Here is a 20,859-nt window from a genome sequence, read left to right as displayed (position 1 = left end):
AAATGGTAACTTTACAGGAGAAGGAAAAACCATACTTTACTTTTAATGTAAGTCAATGGAACCAGAATTTTTTCCAAGTCATTTTAGGTCATTTCTTTTGGTCCATTCATCATGAAATTGACACACAATGTAAAGAACAACAGGCATTTTCAAATTATGTCAAAAACTGAAAAACGTCAAAAATGTAGATACGATGTTTTCTTCTGACAGCAGCTCTATGTTGTGTTTTCAGTGCTGGTCTGTGCTGTTTTTCCAGCAGGGCTGTCACTCAGTATTTTCTTATCTTGTTATTTTGAAGTAACAAACAGGAAAAGTCTTTATAAAACATAACGACGATGTGTAAATGCTCAATCTGAGTGTTTGTTAGCCAGCTAATGTTAGCTAATGTTCAAGGTAAGCTAACGAGTTAGCATAGTAAACAGAGTGAAATCTTTAGCACTGGACTTTTCTGTAATGCAGATATTAAATAAAAGTAACTCAAGGTAATTGTTTATTTACAGGGTGTCCCAAAAAACTGACATCATTTGAGATGTGAGTATCTGAGTAACTACATGGCAAACGAAATTAAACAGGCTTCATGTTGAACCATACAAGATTTATTTATCAAAATTAAAACAAGAAATTCAGAGGGATGTAGATTTAATAACCGATTTCACAGCTTCACAGATGTAATATCTTCTGATACTGGTGGTCGTCCAGACCCCTCTGTCCAGCACAGACAGCCTTCCTCTTTGAGTTTTTGTGCCGTGTCCAAATCTGCTGTCCAGTTGGTGCATTTTTATCAAATTTTCTGGAAAATGCCGCTGCACTCTCGTTTGACTGTGTTCGAGCGTATTCTAACACTCAAAATGCCTTTTCATTTCTAGTGATCGCCGTTCTTCACCTTAAAAAACATTAAAAATTAAACTTAATTAGTTTTTACACACTTAGTTCAAATTTGAGATCATTTGAGGAAGAATTGGCTGTTATTAGACTACAAAATGAGGTCAGTTTTTTTGGGACACGCTGTACCCTAATAACCTTTACTCTTAGTTGGATGCTTCTTTTTTAATATTTTAGTTATATTAAAGCGAATTGTCAGTAAACTAAGTTAGCAGAGGTAGCAGAGTATTAACTACAGTGATCACTGTGACACTTGTTTTTTTGGTGGCGGCTCTTTCTCGGGTCATTTTTTAACCAGACTATTCTGAGAGCTGTAATAAGTAATAAGTAACAGGGTTACATCGACATGAATGAAATAAAGAGAACAAAAGTCATGAAGAAACCATAAGCATGGCTAATATGTTGAGATTAGCAGCGATGCTGCCCGCTTAAAAAAGATGGTTTTTCAGGAGTTCTTTAGTAAAGGCAATGGTTCTTTTTAGAACCATGAGTTTATATAGAACCATTTCATACTTAAATGGTCATAGAGAAATGGTTCTTCAGATTAGCAGAGAATGTGTTGTAGTATATGGTTCTATTTAGCACCAAAAAGGGTTCTGTTACAAAGCTTGTAACAAGAGAATAATCTTTTTGGTTCTATATACGATTTTCTAAAAGGTTCTATGTAGAGCTGTGTACAACACATTCTCAGTCAGTCTGAAGAACCATCTCTGCAGAGTACAAAATGGTTTTATATAGAACTCAACTTTGCGTTTACTAAAGAACCCTTGAAGAACCATCTTTTTAAGTGTGTAGGCTACACCTACTCATTTTTATTAGTTAGCTTTTATTTTCTTTTTATTATTCTTTTTATGTTTATTTCAAATGATATTGTATCAATTTTATTGTTTTAATCTCCAGTTTTCAGTTTTCTTTCTGTTTCTATTTCAATGCTTTTTCTTTTACCTTTTTTCATTTTAATTAAACAGACAGGTTCCATGTTATTCAGTATTTTGCTTACACTAATTTGCACTTTCATTTATATTTATTGTGAATCATTTAAAGATGCATTTTATGTATATAAAGAGTCTATATAAATAAATCTTTTATCATTTGTAGTAGAAGCAGCGATTGTGTTAATCATAAAATGGTTTTCCTTATTTTTTATCATGATCCACATTTTACAATAACCTTAAATACATCAGAACTACATAATAACACATATGGAATTATAGCTACAGTAGCCAAAAAACATCCAACATTAATGTTTAATTTCTTCTTTTTTGAGGGGGGGGTGCACTCTTATAGCACGACTTCACCGCTAACAAAGGATCGCTTTCATTGTCCTCCTTTCAAAAGCAAGTAGAAAAAGTGCAGCGGTGACTGATAACGAAGCCTTTATGAACACTTTTATGAGGGCCCGACAGTGTGACTGCGCACATGTGATCAGATACCGCCGACCTTTGATAGGCTCGTATCTCTGAAGATACTGTTATAAGATCTCAGAGATGGTCAGATAAAGTGTGATTGCTGTCCGTTCTCTCAGCGTCCATCAGCTCACTCTGCATCTTTTGGACCCAGTAATCTGATCACTACCGCTGAAATGATTTTAAAGGGCCATATCATGGAAAATTAATTCTCCTCACTTTTTTGAAATACGAGTTTACGAGTTTGATGTTGCATGTAAACAATGTTACTTTTAAAGTGTACCATTCACTCCCGAGTCCACACAGTCCATAAGCTGTTTTTGTGATGTCACAAAAATCAACCAGTTAGCAAACACATTTCCGCATTTTTTCTGCTGTAAGCACTCGTTGCAGGTAACGCTGCTTCCACTAAAACAACGACAGTAACAATGATGAGTAGAGCATGTGCAGCTCACTCAAGTGTTCGAGCTTGAAGCAAAAACAGCCTCATCTCAGTTTCAGTGGTTTGTCAGCTGCCGCTCGCATGGAGCACCGAGTGTACCGATGAAGTAAGAACCCGGTTCTGTTTAAACTGAGAGGCTGACAACTTATTTTCTTAACTAGAACTGGGCTGGTCAGCTGGCTAACAGGCTAAAAGACAGTAAACATGCTAAAAAAACTCCACCACCAATGTTACAGGCTTAAATTAAACTTGATTAACTGTAAAACTGCAGTATAAAAGTCTAAAAGATGTCACCTGAATGTCTTACATGCTTCAAATGTCTGTATTCCAGTCAGAATTTGCTTAAACCCCGAATGAATCCCAAACGGCTTTGTGCTCCCTAAATAGTGTGCTAGGGAAGTTTTGAAATTTGGGCTTCTACAGCAAAACAGTGACTATTTGGCAAGTATAGATGTGGCTGAATCCCAAATGACTACTTTTTAGCTATATTAAGCACCGTTGCGGTGCAGGAGCCAGTTTTTAAACTCCTACATAGTGCACTATGTAGGGAGCAGGGAGCTGTTTGAGATTCAGTGCCGTTAGCTTGGTGCTAAATAAGACTCGCGGTGGTAATTTGGTGACCGAAAAGTACTTATAAAGAGAAAGCTTATGATATGTTATGATATGTTTATTATTATACAACAAAACGTTAAAAAGTTCATGAAATGACTGCAGTATGCACTGATGGGCAACGTTCTTCTCATTCAGGTGTCCCTGGTTGCTTAGCAACAATAACAAACTCTAAAGGAGCTAAATTTATTGGTGGAATACTTGTTTATGTCAATTATTATTAACAATGACTTAAATTGTTTACTGAAAAATTGTGTATTTTATCATATCTTATGTTTGTCCACCGTTTTATAAAAGCAATAAGCCACCCAAGGCCGTGCATTACAGTGATTTTAACATGGGGAAAAAGGGGTTTTACTGGCTGCGTGTCGTGCCAGAACACACTGTACTGTGATAAAATCTCAGTATCGCATGGCTTCCAGTGGCTTATTGCTTATTTTAATAGTTGCACACCTTGACAACTGCATTAAACATTATATCCTTAAATATAATCACATGCACAGATTATTCCAATGTCCTTCAGCTAAAATCTGACCGAAGCTAAACTGAGCTGAACTACAGACGTCGGCCAGCTCGTAAAACACAGAGATGATCAGAGGCAGCTGTCATTAAAAGGCAGTTTGGCAGTCAGCAGTGGAAATGCGAACTTTACACCTTCGTATAAAATTAAGCAAATTTTAATTGTAGTCATAAACAGGTGAAGTCACGGGTGCATCAGTAAAAATAGTTTTACTGCACATAAGATGGGACAGAGCTGGAGATATAGCAGCTCATATACCTTTTCATTCAGTATACTAATCCCCTAAATGTGTTAATACTTAATAACATTATATATTAAACACCTTTTTACAAATATTTACTTCCAGCCAACAGATTAACAAAAACTGGTGATGATTAGAGTGTAAAAACTTTAGTCTGATGCACTTCATTTATTTGATTTAAATATCTAAATAAATAAAGGCAACACTTTACTTGAACTGCACTACAACACACAATTACTGCCCAAAGGTAGGGAAACTGACCGCAATTCAGTTGATATATTTTATATTTTATCCAAAATGTCTGTCCTGTTATACTGTTCCTGACTCAGCAGTATAAATTAGTTGTCTGAAAATTTAAAGAGAAATTCAACCAAATTTGCAAAATTTCTACATAATTAAATGGTTAAGATGTAAACAGAGTCATTCAGAGCGGTTTGGTGTGAAACGCTCTGTTCTAGATAAACTTACCGAGTCAGAACTGTTCACAGTGGTGGTGATAGGAACCAGACGTCCACCTCTAAAAGCTCCCTCACAGAAAGTTCCTACATGAAATGGTTATGAATTCACTGCCTGATGACTGAGACACTGATTTATGATAGTTTAGAGAACTTAAACTCCTTTCATGGTGGAGGGATACATGCAGGGCGCTGTGAGGCAAAATAGTCCCCAAAGAAAACTTATTATTTCAGATTTTCCGCTATTTTCCATCATCAACATTCCATATAAACTCAGAAGACTCGTGTAGGTTCACTGGTTGTTTTGGATAGTAAATAAAATGTCTATATTTGTGTTGTAGTCATGGCGACCCCTGGTTCCTATCACCACCACTGTAAAGACATCTGAACCATTTCACACCAAACCTCTCTAAACCATGCAGTAAGTTTTAACCGGTCATTAGATCTGGTTTTGCCAGGTTTAACAGAATTCATAAACAAAGTAAAAAACTCAGTGGACAACAGTTTGAACAAAAACAAAACATTTTAATGAGACAACATACAGCATACAGTATAAATAACACACATCACTGCTGGAGGGTTTAGTGGTCAGAATAGACGCAGACATTCATCTTTATAACATGATTCTTTGTATTGGAATGTTGCTACACGGAATAATCTACAAATAATCCACAAAACAATCTACAAAACAAATTACAAAACAAAGTTAATGGCAAGACTTTCTAATGAACGACCAGTTGAAATGAACGACACGTATTACACGTCTTTACTGTGGTGGTAGTGTGCTTTGGACGGTGTTGTACTCCAGTGTAACAGTCAGTAGGTTATTGTCAGCGGTCAGTCCAAGATGGTCATGAAGAGGGTAAAGTATCTATGGCAATTTATCTGTCCAAGCTCCACCCACAAACACATTCTTCCACAGCAATTAGTGCTGACTGGACAAACTTTACAACCTATACTCTGATAAAAATCCCATTCAACATAATGAGGAACTGTAGAACTCACTCTAAATGTAGGTATTGTGATATAAACTGAGTCTGTTCTACAGTTTCTCATTAGGCTGAATGAATAACTGACTCTAAATGTAGGTATTGTGATATAAACCGAGTCTGTTCTACAGTTTCTCATTAGGTTGAATGAATAACTGACTCTAAATGTAGGTATTGTGATATAAACTGAGTCTGTTCTACAGTTTCTCATTAGGCTGAATGAATAACTGACTCTAAATGTAGGTATTGTGATATAAACCGAGTCTGTTCTACAGTTTCTCATTAGGTTGAATGAATAACTGACTCTAAATGTAGGTATTGTGATATAAACCGAGTCTGTTCTACAGTTTCTCATTAGGCTGAATGAATAACCGACTCTAAATGTAGGTATTGTGATATAAACTGAGTCTGTTCTACAGTTTCTCATTAGGCTGAATGAATAACTGACTCTAAATGTAGGTATTGTGGTATAAACTGAGTCTGTTCTACAGTTTCTCATTAGGCTGAATCAATAACTGACTCTAAATGTAGGTATTGTGATATAAACTGAGTCTGTTCTACAGTTTCTCATTAGGCTGAATGAATAACTGACTCTAAATGTAGGTATTGTTATATTGTGGTTCTCATTAGGTTTAATGGGATTTTTACCTGCGTTCTGTAAAGCTTGTCCAACCTCCCACCAGTAGCTAAGACGGACTGTGTCTGTGGGCGGAGCCTGGATAGGTCAGTTAGTATCAGTATTCAGCTAAGCTGACTCAGAATGGAGACAGGCTGGGTACTTTAATGTTGATGTCTCCGATGTTGATGTTGCGGGGGATTTCCGGAAGATTCATGTTCTTGACCGCCGAGACGGCGCGCGCCGGAGCGGCTGAGAGCCCACCCTGCAGGAGAGCAAACATTTCAACTTTACAACTCAGAGCATTTAGTACTTTTCATCTTATCAAATAAAGGATCAATGAAAAATCTAATTTAACTCTATTGCCTGGCATGAACACATCCTACTCAGTAACGTCACGTGAATGAATCACGTTCTTCATCAGCACAAACTAACGAGCAGAACGAGCTTCGCTGAGAAGATCATTAACTCTGATCGGCTCTCAGCTTCATTATTAGAGCGAGACGAAGGAGAAAAAGGTGAGATGAGCTGCTTTTCCACCGTTTACAGGCTTTACCTTCTGTTCGGTGCTGTTGCCATGGTAACGCTGAATGATGGTCACGCGCAGTGGAAAAAAAGCACATGAATTCTGATCTGAGCATCACATTAAGGTCGCTATGAATCGGATACGTATCCGATCTAGGACCACATATGAAAGTGGCTCAGGTCAGATTTGAAAAGATCAGATTTGTGTCCACACAGCTCTGAAAACATCAGATCTGAGTCACATTAGGGCAAAAAATCGGATTTGTGCCACTTCAACCTGGTAAAGTGAACGTATACATTCGCACCACGTAGAAGTCTACTCTGTTTAGTTCCCTAGGTCAGAGGGTCAGCTCCGCCACATGTACTTTTGGTTACTGACCAGTGAAGTGTCGAGTAGTTAGTAGTACTTTTTGTTTCAGAGTATTGAAGCGTGGTTGGGTTTTGTTATGTTCTTTTCTTTGGTCCCGTCCACAGTTTGACTCCTCCAGTGTGGTTCTAGGTATCATAGCACACCAGTTTCATTGTGGTTGGTTTTAATAAAATGGCTTCAAAAGCTCTATTAGTCGGTTCCTCAGGCTTTTAATCCATCATCACCAGTTCAGTACTTTAATGCCACACTTTACTGATCCCACAGCACCCTAGACAACATGGGGTCATAACAGGTTTGCTACATCAGTCCCAAACTGAACATATAAAACCAGACATTACCACTTTGAAACGTAAGGTGCTTAAAAGCATTTTGTTATTCTGGCTTATAAACAGCTTTATATGTATTTTGTATAATGATTCAGTACTTTAGTCCATGTTTATAGGTAACAGTGAGTCATACAGTGTCAGAAACCACATAATCAGGTCTATTAGAGATACCAAACAACTCCACACAGTCTGGGGCGAGTTAGTGATGATTCAGCCATCCAGTTAGCAGCATGCTGATTGGTGAGGTATAGGTTTTCATTGCTTGTTAGCTACATTAGCTTCATAGTTCCAGTGCTAAAAATAGAGGAGCAAACTTCTGACACCAAACATGTCGTGGCTGATTGACTACATTTGTTGTAAAGGGCAAATTTGATCATTTTTGCTGAACTATCGCTTCAAAGAACAGGGAGGTCAGGTTTAGGCCATTTCAAAATGTCAACAAATCATTGTTAGATTACTATAACCCCTTTTTCACACATGCTCATCTACAAACACCACAATCGTTCCACTATTACTGCATTTCCTCACTACAGTCCGAATCTCCTGTGCTCATTAACCCAGTCAAACTGAGCGTCTCGCCAGTGACACGCTCAGACACTGTGTTTGTCCACTTAAACGATTAAATATTAAAATCTGTCCTCCAGGGTCGTTGGTGAGTGTTCATCAGTAAAATGGATCAGCATGTGGAACTGGAGCTTTCTGTGAGCTACTATGGCCTCTTTTCCACTGCAGGGCTGAACAGCTCGGAGTGCAGAGGGCAACCATTCCAGTGGCTTTTCCACACGGACACGGTTCGACACGGAATGCTTAAAACAGGCTCAGCAAAGTCTTTTGGCACAGTTAGCTAACCGTACTCAGGGCCACAGAACCGTCCGGTGGAATGATATAACAACATAGCTATTCGCTGATTGGTTGTGCATTTATGTCGACATTGTGCCACGACATCCTGCTGCTTTATTTCAATCAAATAAGTTCAGTTCACTCACACAGACGCCAAATAAACGAAAGCAGTGCACGATTTTACATCCACCATTCAATAAACATCAAAGCATCAATCTAACGATAATTTCTCATTGTTAAACGGTGCTGCTAACCAGGAGAGAGTAGCCGGTTAGCATTCGCTTAGCTAGCATACTGACAGTTCTGCTCACCACAGAACAGGTTCGATTCTGACTAACAAAAGCTTTACTGACACCAGTTTAGGTGATAGTGACTCAGCTCTGAGGAAGCGAAGTCGAGTGGTTGATGTTGGAGGAACAGAAAGCCGAAATTAAAGCTCTTCTCTTGTGTCTGGAGCTGGAGCCTCCTAGCTAAGCTAATGCTAGCCGGCTCCTCTCTCCTAGCTAACTTAGCTTGACTAAAGAGATCCAAACACCCCAGTGCAGGTTCATTTTGACTAACTCCTTCTCTGCTATCACAAGTTTAGATGATAAAAACTTACAACAGTGAGAGCAAAGTCGACGGATTGATGGTGGAGTGACAGAAATCGGACCTGTTCTGCAGTGCTTCAAGCTATTGCCTGCTAGGCTAAGCTAACGCGAGTGAACGGTGCTTCCCACCGCGGTACAGACTCGGTTCTAGCGAACTCACTGACAGTTGCAGTGACAGACGTGTCTTCAAATGTGTTTTGTGGTGGGTGGTGTTATGTGTAGTGATTAGCCTGTTAGATGTTAGACACTTGTTTGCGTAGTTTTCTTCAGTATTCTCTGGTTCTCAAGTCCAGAACAGCACAGAACGGCCCAGTACGGCCCTGAGAACCATCTGGCTCGACAGTGGGAAAGAGGCCTATGTTTCCTATCACTGTGTAAAAGAAACTCCATGCTGCCTTTATTGTTGGATGCACTGCACAATCACAATAAACTAAGTGCACTTATTTCCCACAGTTGTTAGCTTTCATGATTATATGTTTACATATGACAATAAATAATGTGATTTACTCTGAAGGGTTGAAGGAAACATATAATGTGCATTTAGTGAGATTTCATGCGTCTTACCAAAACAACAAAAGTTCTAACTTCTAAATGGTGGTGAGTATTTTTTGTTTATTAAACCTTTATGAACATGTCTGTTTGTTTGTTTGTTTGTTTGAGCTTTGGTAGTGTTATGATTGTTCTAGTAGTGACAAAATGGAATGTTCAATCATCAGTTTTCATAAAATGAAAAATAAAAAACATACTCAAGGTTTAGAGTCACTCAAAGCAAAAGGATTTCAGTCTAAAGTCTAAGATCAGTTGAAAGTCCCAAACGTGTTTCAGCTCTGACTTTGTACAGTTGAGCAGAATCATCCATACATATTTGGTTCTGTTAGATCATGTTCTTTATATCAGAATATTTGTGACGACAGCATTGAGTAATCACGCCGTTAAAGGAGAACAGTAGATGACACTGCAGAAGTAGCTGCCCTAAAAGGTTAATAATAAATCACCTGCCATATCTCCTCTTACCTGAGTCACCTTATTTCACTCTCTACTTTCACTCTGACGGACCCTGAACTTGTGCCCTCCGTATCTGCCCCCGAACTGACCCCCCGAACACATTCTCTACTACTGATTAAAGATAAAACAGGAGAACGATGACTACGGCACAGCCAGAGTCTGATTCAGGTGGGCGACAAGGCAAAAACACAAAACTGTGGTACTTTAATTTCCATGCATACACTTTAAAAATGTAGTACTTCAAGGGTTCTTTAGTAAAGAAAATGGTTCTATGCAGAACCACGAACACTCAAAGAACCATTCGCATAATTGCCTAATTAAAGAGTTTTTTGCATCGTGAAATGATTCTTCAGATTGATGGAGAATGTGCTGTGGATGGTTCTGTATAAAACCTTGGTTCTATACAGCACCAAAAAGGGCTTTTCTTTTGTTACAAGCTTGACATCGTAGCAGTAGAAGAACCCTTTTTGGTGCTATACAGAACCATTTTCAAAAAGATTCCATATACAGAACCACCATCTACAGCACATTCTCCATCAATCTGAAGAATCATTTCACCATGCAAAGAACTGTTTAAATCACGCAAAAGGTTCTTTGATTGTTTACGGTCTTACATAGAACCATTTTCTTAACGAACCCTTGAAGAACCATATTTTTGAAGAGTGTGGGTATCATATATGAATCAAAAAAATTGTTTAAAGTTGTTTTTCATCCATCTTTACATATTAATGTCATGAACACAGCCTCAAAAAGAAGGTCCGGCTTGAAGTTTAGGTCTCAAATGTAAAACCCCGAGGTTGGTTTAGGCGTAGACATGCAGAAAAGTGCCTCATCCCCACTGTGACGTATGGTGGTGGATCTGTGATGATGTGGGGCTGTTCTTCTTCCAAAGGAGCTGGACAACTTGTTCAGATACATGGTATCACGTCAAGTATCAGCAGAAATAAAATCAAAACCTGACTGCCTCAGCCAGGAACCTTAAACTAGAAGCTTAAACTTCCAGCAGGACAATGATCCAGTGGTTCATTGACCACAGAATTAAGGTTTTGCCATGGCCATCCCAGCCCCCTGACCTAAACCCCCATAGAAAACCTTTGGGATGAGCTGAAGAGGAGAGTCTAGAAGAGTAGACTTGGGAGTCTGAAGGATCTGGAGAGGTTCTATATGGAGGAACGGTCTCAGATCCTTTGCCATGTGTTCTCCAGTCTTATTAAGTGTTATAGGAGAAGACTCAGAGTTATCGTTGCAAAGGGAGGCTACACAAAAGATTACATGAAAGGGTGCCAACAATTGTGGCACACACAGATTGGAAAAAACTATAGTTTTTTTCTTTCTAGCATTTTGTTTTAAATAAAAGGTTAGATTTTTTTTTATTTTGAATAAAAGATCAAAAGGATAAACAATAAAGAGCCTGTTTTGTTCATGTTTACTAGGGGTGCCAATATTTGTGGAGGGCACTGTTCTGATATGACAACAACAGTAGATAATTCACTCACATCCTCTAAAGATGTGTCCTCCACCAAGTTCCCTTTGAATTTTCTTTCAGTCATCAGATTCATCCTCTCAGGGAAGGACAATCAACGCTACACAATGTTCTTCCACACACTGTTAGTGCAGTTACACATTTCCACCAGAGAGGTCTCCAAATCCCTAAATCCTACATAAGGCAGCTTTGATATTTCAAATCTATAAGATTCGATTTGATTTGTTCAGAAAGTGATTTAGGTAGTAAACTACTCCACTACTAACTCTGCTTCATTACTAGTAAGCAAGCTAAAGGCTTCACAGCTCACCACAACAAACAAATTAAAGGTACAACTCGACGGTTCTGCAGCACAGCTAAAGGTTTACATACGGTGGCAGAGAAGATCCAACAAACTGCAAATAAAAAACAAACTGCAAACTCAGAAAACACTCTCATCAAAATGACAACGTGTTCTGCTTTTTACAAACACACTACAAATTTATAGACACACTGCAAACTCAGAAACGCTGATAAGCCAGTCACAACGCAGCAGAGGTGTTTCCGGAGGACACTCAGAGACGACGGAGCCATTCAGCACAAACATTCACCGGGAAAATGAAGTTAACTTTTATTTGAGCAGATTATTATTTGAGTGATATACTGTATCACTGTATCATAATGAGTTTACAACTAGTAATACCAGAGAACGGCCACAGCTCAGCTATGACACGTCAGATAGCAAACTAGCCAGTCAGGTTAACCATAAACTCGAGATGTGAGTGTCCGAGTGTCTGCGGTCTTTTCTGCTTCTGTCAGTGATTTTCCATCATAGATATTCACTCCACTTTGAGCCTTTTGAGTCTTCCAGAAACATTTCCATTGTGTTGTGACTGTGGCTGCAGCGTCTCTGAAGTCGCCTGAGTTTCCTTTACTTGTAGTGCATTTGTAAAAGGTAGTTGAGGTGTTTGCAGCGCAATTATGAGTGTTTTTAACTCTACTATGTTCCACCGTATGTTCTTTACTTATAAGTGTGTCAATAAAGACGGCATCTTTCTTTGCATGTACTTTAACGTGTGACTCACCTCAGATTTCTCCATCCTGTTCTGTTATATAAGCCTGTGTTTTACTACTGAGAACTAATAAAACAGTAACGTATGACTGAAATGACCACAACAGAAAAATACTGGCTTATTTATGCTTCATTATTTGTTTTCTTTGTTTTATTATTATTGTTTGTATCTTGATTTCTGTTTATCTGTATTTTTATGGATATAAGTATAAATGCAGTTAACCATCTGCAGACCTCTTCATGTGGCAGGCCAGTGTTACAGCGTAGCAACAAGTCAGGAACCAAACCTGTGTCCTTCTAACCAGCTCATAAAACAACTGCTACATTTTTGAAAACGAGAAGTTCATTGCGTATAAACAGTAACTGCATAAAATGCAGAAGTGTGTTCCCTGTAGAGGATATGTTCACTTATTTTCACTTAGACACCCCTCGCAATCATTGAGTTCAGGTGTTTCAGCCACACCTATTGCTGACAGAGGGATATAATCCAGCACATAGCCTTGCAGTCTCCATAGACAAACACAGGCAGTAGAATGGGTCGACCTGAAGAGCTCAGTGACTTTAAATGTGGCACTGCCACTTGTCACAAGTAAGTTTGTGAAATTTCCATCCTGCTAGATCTGCCCCAGACAACTGTAAGTGCTATTATTGTGAAATAGAAACGTCTACGGGCCACAACAGCTCAACCACGAAGTGGCAGACCACGCAGATCACTATGTGCAGTGCCAAGCGTCGGCCGGAGTGGCGTAAAGCTCCACCACTGGACTCTGGAGCAGTGGAAACGTGTTCTCTGGAGTGACGTTCCTACTATGTTCCACCGTATGTTCTTATACTTATAAGTGTGTCAATAAAGACGGCATCTTTCTTTGCATGTACTTTAACGTGTGACTCACCTCAGATTTCTCCATCCTGTTCTGCAGCTCCACCTGGGCCACGATCTCATTCATGTTGGTCTCCAGCACCATCCCGCCCATCACCACCTCCTGCAGGATATAATGCACCTGCAGAACAGAGCACAGAGATCAATAAACCTGAGGGTGTAGTGATTTCAGTTGAGTAAAGTGCGTGCTGTGAAAAAGCAGCTTCATTTGTGTTTTACATACATACATACATACATACATACATATATATATATATATATATATATATATATATTAGTACAAATTATTGATCCAGATCAGATACGTCTGAGCAGGTTAGATATGAGATAATCCACCTGTATGAGGAAGGAAAAAGCAAAAGAAAAATAAGTGAGTTTCCAAAACTGGAGTTCAAAAACTGATTAAGAGCTATAGAGAAAATGAGGCGCCTAACAACCACCTGGAAGACCTGGTAGACACCAAAACTGCCCCCATCAGACAAACAGCACTTAAAGCTTTCATCTTTGGTAGAGGATGTGTTAAAGGAGCAATAAGCAGTGTTTATGATGAAATGCTATGTATAAAAGCAATTTGTTATTGTCTTTAAACTTCTTTCAGAACACAGACTCACCGGAGACGAAAACGCAAATTACTGCCTAAGCTTGTATGAACCATTTCAGTATAAGGAGGCTCAGATCCACACAGGGTCAGTGTCATGTTTAGATCATGTGACAACAGAAGGGTTAACTTGCAGTTGAAATGAAAGGCTTGTGTGCTCACTGATTAAAGCTGCTAAGGCTGTGCAGGTCACGTTCCCACAGTTATTCCCACAGGCGCTTTGTTTGGTGAGGACTTATCACACCTTTTTCTTTAGTCTGCTCTGTTTTTACACGAGCTAACGCTGCAACAAACAGGTGAACCAGTCCGGCGAAAAAATGTGGACAGGACGTGTTATTTGACCAAACTTTTGCATGCACTGGTTTTGTCTGCTGTAAGAGGCATTTGAGGGAAATCTGTCACATGACACTAAATTTATGCCCCAGAAAAACAAAAAAAGTTTCCGGTTTCAGGTTTCAGGTATCCACATAACCAGAACCTGTGCTCAAAGAGAAGATCAGTGATAAGGTTGTTAAAGGAGCGTCTGGGACAGAGTGTCATTCAGGTGTATTAAAGCCCTTCCCACAACACAGCGAGCTCATAAACCTCTCTACTGAGATTCGATAACCCACTAAATACAGCCAATATACCACACTTCATAAACCTTTACAACCACACCATGAAAATCACAGAGCATAAAGAACACGGAGCTTCTCACTCAAACACCGCCAAGGATCCACGCTGGCCACCGAGCCTGGAGAACGCACTGACCAAACCTCACTGTGCCAACAGGAACATTACGTTTATCAATGCAGAATTATATTAATAACACAGACGCAACACTAATTACAGAAATCCTACAAAACAAAACAAAGGACATCATAAAATCGGCTTCTCAGGTATCTGCCGCGTCACCACATCTGTTTTTAAAGGGGGCAATGACTGCTCAATATAAAAAACATAATAAAAAGAACTGTTATATAAGCCTGTGTTTTACTACTGAATAAAACAGTAACATATGACTGAAATGACCACAACAGAAAAATACTGGCTTATTTATGCTTCATTATTTGTTTTCTTTGTTTTATTATCATTGTTTGTCTCTTGATTTCTGTTTATCTGTATTTTTATGGATATAAGTATAAATGCAGTTAACCATCTGCAGACCTCTTCATGTGGCAGGCCAGTGTTACAGTGCAGCAACACGCCAGGAACCAAACCTGTGTCCTTCTAACCAGCTCATAAAACAACATGCTACATTTTTGAAAACGAGAAGTTCATTGCGTATAAACAGTAACTGCATAAAATGCAGAAGTGTGTTCCCTGTAGAGGATATGTTCACTTATTTTCACTTAGACACCCCTCGCAATCATTGAGTTCAGGTGTTTCAGCCACACCTATTGCTGACAGAGGGATATAATCCAGCACATAGCCTTGCAGTCTCCATAGACAAACACAGGCAGTAGAATGGGTCGTACTGAAGAGCTCAGTGACTTTAAATGTGGCACTGCCACTTGTCACAAGTAAGTTTGTGAAATTTCCATCCTGCTAGATCTGCCCCAGACAACTGTAAGTGCTATTATTGTGAAATAGAAATGTCTACTGCCAACAACAGCTCAACCACGAAGTGGCAGACCACGCAGAACACTATGTGCAGTGCCAAGTGTCGGCTGGGGTGGTGTAGAGCGCCACCACTGGACTCTGGGCAGTGGAAACGTGTTCTCTGGAGTGATGAATCAGCTTCACTATCTGGCAGCTCTGATGGTGAATCTGGGTTTGGTGGATGCCAGGAGAACGTTACCTACTGGAATGCAGAGCCAACAGTACAGTTTGGTGGAGGAGGGATAATAAGACCCTTTCCTGTTCCAGCATGACTGAGCCCCTGAGCACAAAGCAGCTCCATAAAGACATGATGTGACCAGTTTGGTGTGGAGCAACTCCAGTGGCCTGTACAGAGGCCTGACCTCAACCCCACTAAACACCTTTGGGATGAACTAGAATGGAGATTGAAAGCCAGACCCTCTCGTCCAACATCAGTGTCTGACCTCTGAGCTCTTCTGACTGAATGGGCAGAAATTCCCACAGACTCTCTCCAACATCTTCCCTGAAGAGTGGAAGCTGTTATAGCCGCAAAGTGGGGACCAACTCCATATTAATTCTCATGGTTTTGGAATGGGATGTCCAACAAGCTCATACAGATACACATACTTTTGGCCATACAGTGATGTTCAATCATTTATAAAAAAAAAAATGACATGACAAAAAATGCTGCAGTGGCACATTTCAGCTGAGGAAAGTGAGATTTTGTTCAGCAGAAGTCAGCTGGACTCACCTTGTCCATGTGGAAGATCAGGTCCAGCTCACAGACGTTTTCAAAGCATTTATCCAGAGTCTCCACAAACACCTGAAAACAGATGCTCACAATTATAACACTCACCTAAAACAACACTGAAAGACATTTCATGAGGGAGAAACTCCAGAGAAAGCCGCTATGCTTCCAGAGACAAATTCAGTTTGTAGGCAAAACTGATCTGTGGTTCTTCAAGCATCACAGAAACGTCCACTCAGTTACTTATTACTCAGCAGTGTAAGCAGTGAGAAAAGGCCTCGCTGTGCTCGCTGAGACACCACAGACAAAATGACATATTTAAAGCAACACTGCCCTCTTGCTGTACGTGTGGTTCATGTGTTTGTCCTTTAATGCTGAAATGAGGGCAGAATGTTTCCTCTTTAAGCCTTTATACTGATGTTTTATTACAGTTATTAAGCCATTCATAACCAGAAACAATTTAGTTCAATGAGGGAAAATGACACAGATGTGATCGACCTGAAGTGATAACATTTTGTAGTCATACTTCGGATTAACATCTAACAGAATTCATTTGAATTATTTTTGATTACATGCCGTCTTTTTATACTGTAACTCATAATCAAATTTTGATTTTCTGTCGTAATTCCCTTCTAGATGATAATTTTCCAACCAATCTTCATTCCGTACAATTAAACAGGCTGTTTTTGTTACTGTGCCTGTAAGAATGATATACATAAACGAGCTCTGTTTTGATTGGCTGTGCCTCATTTAAAAAGTAGTCCAAGCTGAAACACTTCTTATATCTTCAGTGTGAGTGGGCGGAGCTAAACTGCTGCAGGCTGAATAGGTGTATATACATAAATGTGCTGGTTCTCCTAACAACACAAAACAGACTTGATAATTATTCAAGATCTACTATGAGCCACAGCCAATCAGAACAGAGCTCATTTACATATATATCATTCTTAAAAGTACAGTAACAAAAACAGCCTGTTTAATTGTATGGGATGAATATTCGTTGGAATATTATCATGTAGAAGTGAATTACGACAACAGAAAATCAAAATTTGAATGTAATGAATGAAACTGAATGATACTATGAATTATTCAATAAATATTATGCATAATTCAGTATCTACTACGAATTATTCAGTAATTACTAGAAATAATTCAGTAACTACTATGAATTATTCAGTTTCTGGTATGAATTATTCAATAAATACTGTACATAATTCAGTATCTACTATGAATTACTTAGTAATTACTATCAATAATTCAGTACCCACTATGAATTATTCAGTATCTACTATGAATTATTCAGTAAGTACCATAAATAATTCAGTATCTACCAGGAATTATTCAGTATCTGCTATGAATTCTTCAGTAAATGCTACAAATTACTCAATAATAACTAGGGATGATTCAGCATCTACTATAAATTCTACAGTTAATACTGTAAACAATTCAACATCTACTATGAGTTATTCAGTATCTGCTATACATTCTTCAGTAAATACCAAGACTAAGATCACCAGTATAAATGAGTATCAGTATCACTTACAGACCCTGAGCTCACAGAAACAGAACTTTAATATTTTATATTTATGTTTATGTACTGTTTACCTGTATAAGATCTAAAATCCCAAGTTCACTCTCAGAGGAATCCACACAAAACACGAAGTACAGCGTAGCGTAGTGTCTGTAGATCAGCTTGTAGTCTGAGCCACCAATCAGGCTGTAAAGAAGAAATATGACAGTAAAATCTACATTCATAACACAAACACCACCATCACTGTGAGCCAGGCATCTACGAGGGCTGCATGATATACGGTTTCTTATATCATTACTGTGAAATTGACCTTTGAAGTACATATACTGAAGATTGTAATATGCAAATGAGCTCTCTACCCAATCAGAGTGTTCTTCACTGTGTGCTGTAAGCATCCTGACCAATCACAGCTCTAGATGAGTTTCTCTGGCTGTTGTGATTAATTAACGTATTCATGTACAATAGTTTACTAGCGTCCTGTCCATATTCTGCAGAACTGCGGCCTATAGAATTAATGTAAAGGGTTTATTTATGCATATTAGATCTGCGTCTTTGTGAAACTGTAGTGTTGTTTATGATATATAATTACCTGCCACCTTCCAGGAAATTGCAGACGTTGTCGTCCCTCTTCGACACCAGATGAAATGTCTCGCGAATGATCTGCTGCTGCATGTCCTCCGCCTGAAGCAGAACACACAGGAGAAACACACTGTTTTTACATTTTCTCTATATTTGTATTCAGTCTGTATGAAATATACACTGATCAGGCATAACATTCTGACCACCTCCTTGTTTCTACACTCATTGTCCATTTTATCAGCTCCACTTACTATATAGGTGCACTTTGTAGTTCTACAGTTACAGACTGTAGTCCATCTGTTTCTCTGATACTTTGTTAGCCCCCTTTTACCCTGTTCTTCAGTGGTCAGGACCCCCATGGACCCTCACAGAGCAGGTACTGTGTGGGTGGTGGATCATTCTCAGCACTGCAGTAACACTGACATGGTGGTGGTGTGTTAGTGTGTGTTGTGCTGGTCTGAGTGGATCAGACACAGCAGTGCTGCTGGAGTTTTAAACACCTCAGTGTCACTGCTGGACTGAGAATAGTCCACCAACCAAAAATATCCAGCCGGCAGCGTCCTGTGACCACTGATGAAGGACTAGAGGATGACCAACACAAACTGTGCAGCAGCAGATGAGCTATCGTCTCTGACTTTACATCTACAAGGTGGACTGACAAGGTAGGAGTGTCTAATAGAGTGGACAGTGAGTGGACACAGTGTTTAAAAACTCCAGCAGCACTGCTGTGTCTGATCCACTTGTTTTTGCTGTATTGAATCGAGATCCTACTGAACTGAGAAGAATTATGGCTTTTGAGAATCGTTACACCAAAATAGATAGATAGACAGACAGGCAGACAGACAGGCAGACAGACAGTCAGACAGATAGACAGATAGATAGATAGACAGACAGACATACAGATAGATAGATAGATAGATAGACAGACAGACAGATACATAGATAGACAGACAGACAGACAGATAGATAGATAGACGGACAGACAGATAGATAGAGACAGATAGACAGACAGACAGATACATAGATAGACAGACAGACAGACAGACAGATAGATAGATAGATAGATAGATAGATAGATAGATAGATAGACAGACAGATGGATTGATAGATAGACAGACAGACAGACAGACAGATAGATACATAGATAGATAGACAGACAGACAGACAGATTGATAGATAGACAGATAGACAGACAGACAGATACATAGATAGACAGACAGACAGACAGATAGATAGATAGACAGACAGATAGATAGATAGACAGACATACAGATAGATAGATAGATAGACAGACAGACAGACAGATAGATAGATAGACAGACATACAGATAGATAGATAGATAGATAGACAGGCAGACAGACAGGCAGACAGACAGTCAGACAGATAGACAGATAGATAGATAGACAGACAGACATACAGATAGATAGATAGATAGACAGACAGACAGATACATAGATAGACAGACAGACAGACAGACAGATAGATAGAGACAGATAGACAGACAGACAGATACATAGATAGACAGACAGACAGACAGATAGATAGATAGATAGATAGATAGATAGATAGATAGACAGATGGATTGATAGATAGACAGACAGACAGACAGACAGATAGATACATAGATAGACAGACAGACAGACAGACAGATTGATAGATAGACAGATAGACAGACAGACAGATACATAGATAGACAGACAGACAGACAGACAGATAGATAGATAGACAGACAGACAGACAGACAGATAGATAGATAGATAGATAGATAGACAGACAGACAGATAGATAGATAGACAGACATACAGATAGACAGATAGATAGATAGATAGATAGACAGACAGATAGATAGACAGACAGACATACAGATAGACAGATAGATAGATAGATAGATAGATAGATAGATATAGACAGACAGACAGACAGACAGATAGATAGATAGATAGATAGATAGATAGACAGACAGACAGATAGATAGATAGATAGATAGATAGACATACAGATAGACAGACAGACAGATAGATAGATAGATAGATAGATAGACAGACAGATAGATAGACAGACAGAGATTACAGCAGTGTTTCACCTGATGTTTAGTAATACAGTTATACCGCAGTAATAGATCTGTCTATAAGCCTCCGACTATATCCGCACAGAAAAACACAGAGAGCATCATAAACCTGAAATCGGTTTATTATCCGCAGATACAGCTGCACGAGCTAACAGCTAACCGCTAACAGCTAACCGCTAACAGCTAACAGCTGCCTGCTGACGACCCGGGAGTCAATAACTTACAAAGTACTGGTAGAATCTGATGAGCCGCGGCTTCCCGTGGTTGTTAAAAATAAGAATAGCCTTGATCATCTTGGTCTTCGGGTTTTGCTGCTTTAAGATCAAATAAATTCGCCCTCGGTCACAAAACACCTACAGGGTTTCAGTACTTCCGTATCACTAAACTAGGCATTCATAATAAAAGTCCCGAAGAAATTATCATTCAGCCTGCAGTTATTACATTACTTTAACATCTACACCTGCTTTAATATTACAGTATGTTTAGGTTAAAAAGAAACCCTCTCAATAATGAATTGTATAAAGCAAAGCATGTTTATTAAAAA

At 39.0% G+C, this 20,859-nt stretch overlaps 1 protein-coding gene across 1 annotated transcript; it reads right to left on the bottom strand.

Moving 5' to 3' along the window:
• Positions 1–6,043: 6,043 nt before the first annotated feature.
• ap3s2 (adaptor related protein complex 3 subunit sigma 2) lies at positions 6,044–20,698 on the bottom strand. Its single transcript, XM_036568033.1, has 6 exons — positions 20,540–20,698; positions 18,257–18,348; positions 17,742–17,853; positions 16,140–16,211; positions 13,244–13,351; positions 6,044–6,425 (listed from the first exon to the last, which is right to left on the bottom strand). The coding sequence occupies exons 1-6, from the start codon at positions 20,606–20,608 to the stop codon at positions 6,300–6,302; spliced, it is 579 nt and encodes a 192-aa protein (XP_036423926.1). The 5' UTR covers positions 20,609–20,698; the 3' UTR covers positions 6,044–6,299.
• Between the last annotated feature and the right edge of the window lie 161 nt (positions 20,699–20,859).

This window comes from Colossoma macropomum, unplaced genomic scaffold (assembly GCF_904425465.1).
Source record: "Colossoma macropomum unplaced genomic scaffold, Colossoma_macropomum, whole genome shotgun sequence".
Taxonomy (NCBI): Eukaryota; Metazoa; Chordata; class Actinopteri; order Characiformes; family Serrasalmidae; genus Colossoma; species Colossoma macropomum.
The sequence above is the reverse complement of the archived record's forward strand: the minus strand, read 5'-3'. Positions and strand labels throughout refer to the sequence as shown.